The sequence below is a fragment of the Ammospiza nelsoni genome, chromosome 5 (assembly GCF_027579445.1).
Source record: "Ammospiza nelsoni isolate bAmmNel1 chromosome 5, bAmmNel1.pri, whole genome shotgun sequence".
Taxonomy (NCBI): Eukaryota; Metazoa; Chordata; class Aves; order Passeriformes; family Passerellidae; genus Ammospiza; species Ammospiza nelsoni.
This window is the reverse complement of record NC_080637.1, coordinates 63507459-63520173: the sequence shown is the minus strand read 5'-3', so window position 1 is coordinate 63520173 and position 12715 is coordinate 63507459. Positions and strand designations below refer to the sequence as shown.

The window sequence follows — 12715 nt, the reverse complement described above, 5'->3', positions numbered from 1 at the left end:
GTGCCATTAACTTGGATGTAGCACTAGTAACATTTAAATACAGTTTTCGATTGTATATAAAGACTCTTTCATGCTTTAAAATATAGAAAGTGATGTAGCAGAATCTAGTGCAAAAACAGAAAGTGATTTTTAAAATAAATCTGGCTTTCACAGTACTTTGCTGCTGTCCACACATAACACCTGTGCTCACAAGTTCCAGGAACTGTGTGTCCCAGTAGTCTGGACAAGATAATTTGTGTGACACCCAGAGGAAAAGTGGGGCCACTATGACATCTTCCTAATTTCTCTTGAATGGCAAATTGCTTTTTGGATGGTCTTTTATACCCTCTAGGAATCAACTGTCACAACAGTGGCAATTTTCATCTCAGGATCTTGTTTGTTCCATCCTTTGTAAATCTTGGGTGAGGTTGCTCCCAGCTGTCCTTGTTTCTTTGCTTTAGGTGCCTCTCCAGCTCTAATTTGTTTTTCTAGTGGTCTATCAGGAAACAGAATGCATTCTGTGGCCTTCTTGCCATCTGCTTCTTAGCTTTAGAACAGAGGGCTTGCATGATGTTGTGGTGTTGCAAGTAACATAGTTTGCATCCTGTGCATCTTTTGTTGCTGTTGCCTGTGTCCTTGGGCTTTGGTGTTGCCATCATTTTAGCCCTTCCTCTTGCTTCTTCTCTTCCTTGCACAAATGCATGTTTTCTGTCATACCTCTCTTAATACTCTGCAGAAATCTCTCTTGTGAAGACACCCAAATAGCCATTTTGTGCTTAAAGATGCATTGGAGATTGTTTTAAATCTGAAGTGCTTTAGAGGAATGAAGTTTGTGGCATCCTTTTTTTGACCCTGGAAAGTCTTAGGTACCACATGTGTAAGGAGAGGAGTCCTGTGAGACTCTTGCTTTAACATGCTTGTCTGTCTTGCAGCTGAGGACAGTATTCCCCTTGATACAGCTATACAGATCCTGGAAGGAGAAGGAGAGACTCTTCACATTCCTGTCAAAGACTCAAAAGAGATGTTTCAGACCTACAGGAAAATGTATCTGGAAAAAAAGATGCAAAAGTCTTGATAGCACTCCTGTATCAAAGGTCTTACTATTACTGAGAAAAAAATGCCAACACTAAGATGATTTTTTTTCTGTTTACTTCATGTTGCTGAATAATTTTAAAAGCCCACAGTTTTCTGGTGGGTGTTGAAGATTTCCTTCCCCATTTCCTCATATTTGTGAATAATTACCATCTTATTCTGTATTTATTGTCCAGATATTCTTTGGTGCTGTAAATGCTGTTTTAAACGTATTGTTTCTTTTGGCATTTTTGGTTCTTTGTTTTTTCTAAGATAGAGTAGCTCATTGAATCTTGACCAAAAAATAACAAACTTATTTATACTGTCATAGCCTGTTTTCTTTCCTGATTCTCGAAAACTTCTACTTACTATACTTTCCATTGCTGGCAGTGGAAGAATATTTCTGCTGCAAAGGGACTGCAGTGGATTCCCAAGCATTACACTTCTGTTTCCTTCCCCCTTAGGGTAGTCTGATGGTTGTGCTTCTGTTTTTGTAGAAACTGTTTTTTTTCTAAACTGGGACTAGAAACATAAACCCCTCAATGCAAGCCTACAGGTCAGGGGCATTTATGAAGTATTTATGCTGCTACCCAGTTTTGTTACATTTCTTTTTGTGGAGCTTGTGTGAACTGAGCTCTGAGTTCACAGTTTGAACACAGTGCTGCAGACCCTTAGTTTACTGGAGACTTCTCTTGCTTTTCTTTCTCTTTCTTTGCACTTCTTTTGTTGAAGTGCAGGAAGTTCAGATCCACTCTTGTCTGGATTATGTTGCTGAGTTCAGCTAGACTGTGATTAATTTCTTTGTTTATAAAGTGTTAGATTATGTTTGCTTACACATTCACTGTGACATAACAGTTGTATTTGTCATTGGCTATCTTTTGTTGAAGTGCCTTTTCACTGTTACTCAAAGTTTAAAATCAAATCGTATTTTTACAGAGATTTGGTACTTGGTTCTTTCTATCTTATTAAACCTTTATGCTGAACAAAAAACCTGTAGATACCTTACTGAACAATTTTTATACTTGAAATAAACTTTTGAGGACTACACCTTGTCTTTTTTTTCCTAACAATATGAAGTTGTGCTTATTGCAGTTATATAGAAATTGAAGATATTCCTGCAGATGAAATGCAGCTTTAAAATAAGTGATGGATCTTCCTTGTTGTAGTTGCAAGTTTATTAGTTTGTTTCTCTCTCTGGATGTCAAACTGTTAGTCTGTCGGGAATGTTGCCACTGGAGGATTTTGTAGTAATGTTGTCAACTCTGAAAAGGTTTTTCATTTTCTTGAGAGTTTAATTACCTGCATTATACTGCCTGCATGAAGGAAGAGTTATTGCAGCCTTCAGTGTACCCAGTACAAACAAAACAGAGTTCTTATCAGGAATTTAATCTGAGTTTTGTTCTGCACAATGATACATGAAGCTGACATAAATGCTTGAGTGAATTCTTTCCAGTAGGAAATTATTTGATCCATTGACCCATGATGTTTATCTTCTAAATATTTGGAGAAGTCTTCTCACTGATCTTGTGCACCTAATGAGCAAGAATGCCAGTTTTTGAGTCCTAGTGGAAGCAGCTGTGTCTCCTTCCTCCCTTACACCAAGAAGTGCATCTTGGCTGTGTGATAGTGTTTACATGGTGACTTGTGCCTGCACTGATCTGGTATGGCTGGGATCTTTCTTGCTGATACTGGAATCTCTCTGATAAATTGCTATGGCTCATAAGTTGGCCACTATCCATTCAGACAGCTGCTGGAAGGAAAACATCTGTAAGGAGCAGTGGTAGGGCTGCAAGGAGTAGCTACAGAGAAAAGCCTGGAGACCATCTGCTCCACAGAATGAGCACTGTGGATGTGTGCATAAATGTCACGTGTAAACACCAGACCTTACTGTGATCATGCTGGCTTGACAGACAGATAGAGAGCAGACACAACTGCCTCTAACACTGCCTGTCTCACCTGTGGGCATCTCCAGCAGCTACAAGATAAATGGGCAGCCACAGGAGCCAAGTAGAACTTTCCATAGGGAAGCCTGATGCTGCTTCTCAGCGTTTCTGCTCTTCATCTCATGCAGCTTACTATGGTTGAACCTGTTCTGTGCAAGTACATCCAATCCATATTTCTCCCCTGATAAGACCTTAAACAGCTACAGACAAGATGCATGAGTCCCTAAACCTTAAATTTTAAAACATTATTACAAAAATACACTTTTTATAGAAAGAATATCGTAAAAAGAGCACAGGACGAAATGGACATGTTTAATATTTGGAGGTGACTATTCAACACACAGGGTAAGTTCTTAGGGTTTAATGGCTCTGTAAATTTCACTGGTTTTGTGGCCTTGTACTCATTTAGTACTGTGATGGTAAATTTCCATACACAGCATAGAGAAAGTCTCTCAGGGATTAGGAAGTGCAGTAAGATGAGAAGCCCACTGCTGCCTGGGAGGGAAGCACTCTTCTGGGTTAGTGCAAGGGGCTTTCAGTTGTTCTGTACTCCTGGGAGGCTTTGTGGCAAGGGAGAAAAGCAACTGCAGAGAGCTGTTCTGCAGTGTTTTGATGAGAACCTCACTCACTCCATTGTTCTGTGTGTTTGGAACAGAAGGGCCAAATTCAGAGTTAATGAGCACTAGACATGGATGCTACTTATACCTGCAAGTGCTGTTTTCTATATGGAGCTGGCCAGAGGTCTTCTGGGATTCCAGCAGAAGGGATCCCTGTTGTGTTTTTGTAGCCCCGCTCTGTCCATTGCCTCAATGAAAGAACTGAGTGTGTTGTACCCTGCAATGATTGCAAGAGAGGGAGGAGAGGTGCCTGGGGTGATGGAGAGAAGCTGGGCCTGGAATGGGGGTAACCTGTCATAAACATTAAATTAATACTAAATATAAAAGGGTTACCTATGCATAAATATTTCTTTTTTTTTTCCCAAAAGAAAAATCTGAATCACAACTCAAATCTTTTTAATAATTGGAAACTAATTAACTTAAAAATTCCTGGAGGCAAGTCTCATCCTGTAGCAGGATGCTTTGCCTGGAGTGGGGTTAAAACAACTCAAAGCTGTTTGGAGAGCTCTGAGTGGTGAATGCAGAGCAGGGTGTCACATTGCTTACCCCCACAAATGAGCTGAAGCACCAGTACCAGAGTAAGTATATCTGCTTGCCTTACTTGGGAGACTTAGTCTGTGTGTTCATGATAAGATACAGAAGAGGAATTCTGTTCTGAAATAACTGTTCTCCTCCTGGCTTCTGTTACTGCAGTGGCCCTTCCAGCAGGGACAGTTTCTGTTAAAGGCTTGGTGACAGGGTGGATTAGCTGTCATGTCCCAGAGAGTGGCTGCCTGTTAGCAAGGTCTAACACAGACTTGATTTCCAGCAGTTGTTGTTAGCTCCCAATTCTTTGTCTTTATGTGTCATGTCCTTCTTCATTTGCTTATCATCATTTGAGTCAATCTCACTTCTTGAAAATTAATCGCTGAAGAAGCCAATCCAGGTTTCTCTAGAGGAGGTTGACTGATTCCTGCACTCCCAGCTTTTATTTAGGAGTCAGCCATGAATGTAGCAATTGCTTACTTTCCCTGATGGATCAAATAGATCAATACTGTGGCCAGTGGAGGATGCCTCTCTTTTTTTTTTTTTTTTTTTCAGAGGCTCATTAAAATGATTATTAAACTGATTTTTAAAATTAAAAATAACCTCTCTCATCCAGGACGTTTTTGATAGAATGCAGAAGCACAGATGCAGAGAAGAAAAGCTGCTCTGGAGCATGGTTGTAAACTGTTAGACTGAATGTTTAAAGTTGCATTTCTCCTTTTTGCTGCACGTCAATGGCTTCATATCCTTTGTTTACAACTTCTGACAAATCCTCTTCCCTTCTCTCTCAGTTTTGTAAGAGAAGCTGCAGGCAGTGGAGAGTCACAGAAAAGGTACCATTGAGCTGAGATGGGCCAGTGACAAAATTGCCAAAGCAGCACAAATATATTTAGCATTTCTTCTGTAGGACAGAGACTGGCCAAATAACAGACTTACTATAACTGCAAAATGGTGAGAGAATTGCTGACCTGGAGGTAATATATTTAGCTAATTGCTGATTTAACATCTGGTAAGACCATAGGGTTGATGTTGCAAAATCCCAGTGCTTGAACCAGCTGCAGAGAGAGAGAAGGGATCAGTTGTCTCTGGGTGAGCCTGGGGAGCTGACTCCTCAGGAAAGCAGCTGTGGGATGGGGATGGAGTGGTGGGCTGTGGGATTCACATTCTCTGAGCATGAGAGGAGCAGAGATCAAAAAAATTCTTATATCATTTACTGCTCCTGTGTTTTGAAACATGTAGGATGTATTAGTGTAGGGAGATAGAATATAAGAAAATAAAGACAGTGTAGAAAGTAACCTTACCCCTAAGGAGTTGCAGCTGGGCCAATTATCAAAGATTAAGAACAGGCCTGACTTTAACAGCCACAGCTGTAACCAGTGAGAAGAAGATGCTATAAAAGAGTGGGGTGGCTGAGTGAGAAGGGAACGGGAGTCAGTGGCTGCTTTGTGAAGACGAAAGAGTCAGAGCTCTGAGGAGGTGCCCACGAGAAACACCAAGGCGGTGTGGAACTTTTGTGATAAGGAGACAACAGTATGGAACCTTTGCAATGTAATCACAGCATGTTAGAAAATTATTTGCCTAAAAAAATTTACTTAATTAAATTCTAGTGTAAGTATTTTATTTTCCTAACCAATCTCTACAAGCTGTGTCCTGACTGATGGTCAGGAGACAGTCAAGAAATTTTGTTGAGTGCTTGTGCAATTTCCTTTAGAGGTAGTGTAATATAGTATAGGATAATATAGCATAATAAAGTAATTAATTAACCTTCTGATACTATAAAGTCCTCATCATTCTTCCCTGCATCAGGGGCTCTGCTTATCTGATAGTGGGCTGTCTCTGGGACAGATTCAGAGCTGACTTCCCAGGAATGTGGAACAATCTGGCTCCATCAGTGAGCAATACAGAAGGAAGATCACAGGTCACTACAACCTAGAGGATGAAGGGGAAAATCAAATACCAAGAGGCAGGCTTAGCAAAATAGGATCAGCATTGAAAACCCCACTGTCTGGGAGTCCACAGCTACAAAGACAAACACCTCCACACCACCATGGGCATGGACCCAACAGCTGCACCCTGCAGACCTTCTTGAACTGGGAGAACTCAGAATTTTCGGGTGCCCGTCATACTCCCCTTTGCTAATATTTATCATACCTGCACACTACTAGGTTTATCATAGTTCCATACTTGTTAGGGTTAGGCAAACATAACTGGCATAATTTTGTTTTCCTTGTGTGTGTAGTACTTGAATTTATCTGGCACTTTTTCAGAGCAGGAGCCTGCAAGCTGTGGGGCTGCAGCCTGGGGAGGCAGAGGCGCCGTGTAAATACAGACACCCAGTGTGCTCAGCCTGTAAAGCTGAATTTGAAGCCTGGAGGGGTAACAGAGGGCACTTGCATCACTCATAATAAACCTCTAAGGGCATTTATGCTGCCCTGCACACATAATTTATTTCTACCCTAATTTAAGGAAAAGATAGAGTCTCCTAAAAGAAAGGGAAATACATTCTGCAGTCACTGGCTAGCAGTGGGGAAATAGCCTGCCTGGGAATTACAGAAACCCAAAGAAAAAGGCATTGTTGTAGTAAAGGTTTAAAACAATGAGAATAAAATTACTGTAAAAGGAGGATTCAGAAAGGAGAAATCCAAGGAGAACTGGATGAGAAAAAGCAGAAAGTACAGAAAAAAAGAAGATTTAAGCTGCAGTTACGTTCAGTGAAATTAGTGTAGTAATTAACTGAGCTCTGGCTATCACCACTAAATCCACTAGATGACAGTGTGGAGACTGCATTCGGCACTGCAACATCTGTCAGTTCTTTAAGGGCCTGTGGCCATTGCCTTGCTGCTAGAAACCCAAAATTTGCCGTGTGCCTCTGCTCCCAGCTAGGGGCTTCAGCCCTGTCAGCAGAGAGAAGGTTGTCTTGGTCAGGACTATAACACTGGCATGAAAGTATTGATCATCATTTCTCTGGCACTGGCTGTTCTTTCCAAAGCCTAGAGGTCTGGGGACTTGGATTTGGGGAGTAGCAATGGAAAGTGGCCTGAGGGATGGAGGGACACCTGCCACCTCTCTGCTCTGCCTTGCAGCCAGGCAGGGAGGGGGACAGACATTTTAGCAGAGCCTGTTGTGACAGGACAAGCGACAATGGGTTTAAAATATTCAGACAAGATAAAAGGAGAATATAAGGGTGGTGAGACACTTGCGTAGGTTGCCCAAAGAGGTGGTGAATGCCCCATCCTTGGAAACATTCAAGGCCAGGTTGGGTGGGGCTCTGAGTCTCCTGGTCTTCATGTGGTGGCCTTCCCAGAGCAGGAATGTTTGGGGGGCACACACTGAACCATCCCATTGCTGGCAGTGAGGCTCAGCTGATCAGCCCTTCCCTTCTGCTGGGTCTCTCCCCTATTAAAAAAGATGCCTTAGTTTGAGAGACATGAAATATTCATCTGTTGTGCCATTTATTCTAGTGCAGCTTACCATGCACTGGAATCCCAAAGTGCCCTGAATTTTGTCTTAGCCTCTTACAGATGCCTTGAACCTGGCATTTGGCAGTTGTCCTGGTGGTTTTATAACACTCAGGGTTTTACGGTTTTTGATGCATATGCTGCATAAACTTGGCCTTATATGGGATAACATGAAATTCCACAAGGGAGAACAGATGGATTTTCTTTTGCTCTGCTTTTTCTTTCCATCTAGGGGAAGATTTGTCAGTCTAATTTTCCTTACTGCCTTTTCTGTGGCTAGAAAGAGGAAAAGAAATGCCATGAGTGATCTCACTTAATAACAACCAGTCTTTCATGGCCTTTGTATCAGGCAGCTCTGTGGAAAAGGATTTAAAAATCTGCATGTCTGTGAATCTTTCTTTTCTTCTAAATTAACCATATATTGCAATTTCATAAACAATTATTTCAGTCTCTTTACTTCTCAAACACAGTATTATTTATCATTAAAGGCTGCTTTGAACATAAAACTATTAGGATGCCCCTTATTAGAGTGGCTTGCTGCAGCTCCCTTTCTAATGAATTTTTTGCTTTATGACTTGCTGGCTGAGTTTGGGCTCTTGCTTTAAATCACACAATTGATTCTGTGTTCAAAGTCAGTTTATCAGACCGTATCTTCATGGAATTGCCTGCCAGCAGAGCAGCCGAGGCAATGAAAAATTAGGATGGGAAACAAAGTAACCTTGTTTTTATAAATTGCCAAACGTTTGGGCTTTGCTTCTGCAACCCTTAAACTCAGAAGGGCGGGGAGCTTCTGACGGCAGCCCAACAGAGCCAGAAACAATCCTCCGGAGTGGCACTGCTTCCTTCTGGAAGGGGTGATGGACAGCCTGGCACTGGGGCAGCTTCCCTGATGGCTTTGTCACATGCCTGGCTCCCTTCTCCTAGTTTTCCAGGGAGATGTCTGCTGTAAATTCATTTTGTCAGTGGAGTGCACAGGGAAGGTGTCAGGCTCCAGGAAAGCCATTGCTGATGCTCCCAGCGATGCATGTGAGTCTCTTTGCCTGTTGCATAAAACTATGTAGCAGCTTTACAAGATGTCACAGCTGAAGTGACGGTGAAAGTCCTCATTGGAGAGGATGAGGTTATGGTGGATGCTTCAGGAAAAATGTTTGTCTTCTCCCAGCTAGCCTGGTCTTACCTTGGTGAAGCAGAAATTGAGGGATGCCATGAGGGAGACATTTAAAATTGTGCTGGGCACAGAGCAGGGGTGCTGTACATCAGAGATCTGAAGTACAATCTGATCTGAGAATTATGGCATCATTTAGGTTGGAAAAGCCCTTTAAGATCATGGCCTCCAATGATTAACCCAGCACTTCCAGCCCACCACAAAACCACATCCCCAGGTGTCACATCTACACATCTTTTAAATATCTCCAGGGATGGTGACCCAGCCACTTCCTTGGGTAGCCTGTTCCTAAAGTCAAGGGCAAAACTCACCTGCCCAGGGATCAGAAAAACATCTCATCACCTTGATAATCAAGTTTATCTGCTTTTATTTTTCAGTGCATCAGTCACAGCAGCTCAGCTGGGCCAAGCTTGGTTTCACACATACCTCAGTGGTTTGTAGGCAGGGACAGAACCTGACCCTTTAATAGAAGAAAATTCCATGATGTAAAATCTCTTGGTACTTATGGATTAAGAATTACCATGGTAAGTACTTCCTGAATGTTCAAGTGCTTAATTTGGGTACTTGCACAAAAAACCTCCTTGTACTGTAATGCAGTATAAACTTACAAATACTTGACTGTGTGATGCTGCCAAAACCATTTGTAATTGGCCAGCAGAACAAAGAGTTAAATAAGTGACCAGGAAAAAAATCCTGATTTTGAAATAAATATCTCATTTTGCATCTTCTCAGAGAAAAATATTAATATTAAATATACATCAGATCTTTATACAAGTTTTAGGCACTTTTGAAAATACAAATATGAAGTGTTTTCCCTCTAAGATTTTGTTCTGAAAGTGCTAAAAATTTGTGTGAAAACAAAGCAGCTTGACATTGAGCAAGGGAAACACAGTTTGCTCTAACTTCTCGTGAAACTACAGTAACACAGACCAAATTTTGGGTTCAAATAAGGTAGTGCAGCCCCACTTGGAGTCAATTTGTTGTGACTGCTAACAGAACTTGATTCTATAACCAGTGAATGCTGCTGCACTGTGCAATAATCATATTAATAACTTCATAGGACCAAGTCATATTATCTGAAAAATAATTCTTAATTTTAAAAAGACTTTAGAGTGATTGTCACATGAAGCTTTTTCAATATTGTGCATTGCATCTTGGATGTTACTTTTGAATACCCACTATAAAGCAGAATTTTCTGGTCAGGCACATTTTCCATAACGCTATGAAAATCCTGTGGCTCCCACAATGAAACATTCATGTTTTTTAAATAAAGAATGCACAGAATTGTGTCACAGATACCAAGACATTAAGGAAGAATGGAGATTGACACTCTAATTTCTATCATACAAGACACGGCAATTGGCATTTGCAGTTAATTGTAGAAGTCCTTCAGAATGAAACATTTTGGGTAACTTGGAAGAAGTTGAAGTTGAACTTCAGTATATTCTTCATTGAGTACAAGGAAAATAATATTTCAATTGTTCTAATTGTAAACAGAAAGTTTTCTTAGTGGAAAATTTTGATTCTGCAAAAGTTGTTTTTATGTTCGGAAAGGAGCCAACTGTTTAATGCCAAAAACACTTTTAATCAACTGTTCAGTGCAGGGTCCATATGGCAGAAAAGAAGACCTGTAGTCTTTGATCTTATTTGGGTTTCATCAAAGAGAAGGAAACATATGATCAAGACTACTCTGAACTGTAATTAAATGTTGTCCTCCTGTTGACCCAGTTATCAAGAGCTCCTTCTTCATGTGAGCTGGAAAAATCAAAGTAAGGTTGGTATGACAAAGTGATGCATCCGGGTTTGGAAACTAGCATGTGGTAACTGTGCTGCTCTGATGGGCCAAAAAAAGGGCAGAAATGCATTAATTGCCACTTCGACGGTGCTTGATGAAAAATACATACCTGCAAAAGCAGAAAGGGTTGTAATAAATTACTTTTGACTGGAACCTTGGATCTTTGGGTGTTGCTTTAATATTTTCTGTGGAGAAAAGGAACAAAGCTCTAGTTAAAGTAATCTGAATAACTCTGTCTCCTGTCTGAGGAGCAGGTAATAAGCCTTGCATTACCTGGCAAGGCATGGAAGTCCTCAAGGAAAGCCATGGGGTAGAAGCAAGCAGGGTTTTTTAAAAAGGAGTTGTTTGATGAGGAGTTTCTGGAGAGAGTGAGAAGGTGAAGATCTGGCCTGGAACTGGGTGGAACAAAGCTGAAGCTGCCGCCCAGAAGTTGAGGACTGGAGGGGTGGAATGTGGAAAAATGCTGAGAAGAGGAACTGCTTTCAGTCCTTGCTGATAGCAAGCCTTAGCTTTGTATAATTTCCTGATCAGTTCTTAGAGTAAATCTGGTGTTTAGACACTCTTCTGAAGGCTCTGTGAGCAGCTTTCTCTATCACATCCTCCCTGAACAAGAAAACTGAACCCAACCTGGAGTGTTCACATCCTGGGACACCCTTGGGCTGTGCAGAAACTGCAGGTAGGATATGGATGAGCCAGGAGTTGTTTTCTAGGTCAGGCAAATAAAATACATCAAATTGGTGGCTACAGAGCATTTATTTGGAATAAATGGAGAGGAACTGGGAGCACTGAATCTGAAGGACACAGGACTCATGAACAATAATAATAACTCATGAACAACCCTTATTCATGAGTTATTATTTTCTTGTATCTGTTAGCACAAGACAGAAGAAAAAGCAAATTTGGGCTCAGCACTGTAACTTTTGCACATGAAGCTTATCCAGGGCTTTACCAATTGGATTAAAGTTTATTAATTCTGGTAAGAAATAGTAGGGTAGATGATCAATGGAGGAAGAGACAGGAGATGGCAAAGAACTATTAAAATGTGCAAATCATTATATGAGTGCCTGTTCTGGATTTAAATGTGTTAATATAAATTAATTATGAACTTGCAATCAAAGGGAAGAGTGGAGTATTTATGGAAGGGGTACAAAGTAGCATAATCTAAAAATAAAGTAGTTTGGGCTGAATAAGAGAAAAATGGGGCCAAAAAACTTCCAGTCATCTATCTCCAGCTTCCATGTGTTGATGATAATTTGTCTGAGTTTGTTCTCCAGTGCTGCAGAATATTAGAAGATCAAAAAGGCTGACCCATATGGAAATTTCTGCTGGAAAATAAAAGCTATTCCTGCTGCTTTTCTGACAGGAGTGAGGCCTGATAACAATGCAAATCACAGGAGTATAGAGAAATGCAGCTGAAAAAAATTATTTTAGAAGAACTTCTTCCTTTTCCAATGAGTATATACATACACCATTCTGTCTGGGCACAGGCACCAGGATACAGGTCTTTGGGGGCAAAAAAAAAACCCATGAGGAAAAGCTGATGGAATTTATTAGGATTCCCTCCTAGGGAAAAAAAAAAAAAACAAAACAAGTATACATGGCCCATCCTCTCAAGAAAAAAAATCTGAAACTTTTCAGTTGAAATATGCTGAAAGAAACCCAAACACAATATCTACTCCTACGCCTAAGTTTTAGACTCTGAAAAGATTTAAAGGTGTACAGCCATGAAATGGAAGCAAAACTGTCCTTTGTATCTGGGCAACTAACTTGATGTTGCATTGTATTGAGACACTAATTACATCTTCATATCTAGTAATGTGATTTAAATTTCAGTAAGATGTGTGATACCAAAAATTACAAATAATCACCACCTTTAAACAACAACATTCTAAAACTGCGAGACTCAGTGGGGATATAAAGAATCTCTAATATGCATCTGAATAATCTGTGATAATTTTTAGGTTGAAATCATTAATCTAGTTGTCCTGTGATTGGAGATGAACATTATCATCTTTCCTGGGTTTGTACAATTTGAAGAGTCTTTTCTCAAAATCTGTTAAAGAGCCACTGAGGTAACCAGTGCCTCTATAACCAGTAAAACCAGTTCATTATTGTAGCTGAAGAAACAAATTTCTCTTCCAGCAATACTAATTTCTTACAGT

General features: G+C 40.6%; 1 protein-coding gene across 10 annotated transcripts in view; it reads left to right on the top strand.

The window, feature by feature from the left end:
• Positions 1-11364, top strand: part of RESF1 (retroelement silencing factor 1) — a 37741-nt gene extending 26377 nt beyond the window's left edge. For 8 of the 10 annotated variants that reach the window (XM_059472782.1, XM_059472781.1, XM_059472774.1 and 5 more), the window contains exon 6: positions 912-2095. In XM_059472782.1, the coding sequence (XP_059328765.1) occupies positions 912-1054 (143 nt within the window). In that variant the 3' untranslated portion in view covers positions 1055-2095. Of the gene's footprint in view, positions 1-911; positions 2096-9135; positions 9732-10486 lie in introns of those variants that run through there. The other 2 variants (XR_009418512.1, XM_059472783.1) reach the window with 2 other exon arrangements.
• Positions 11365-12715: the final 1351 nt, after the last annotated feature.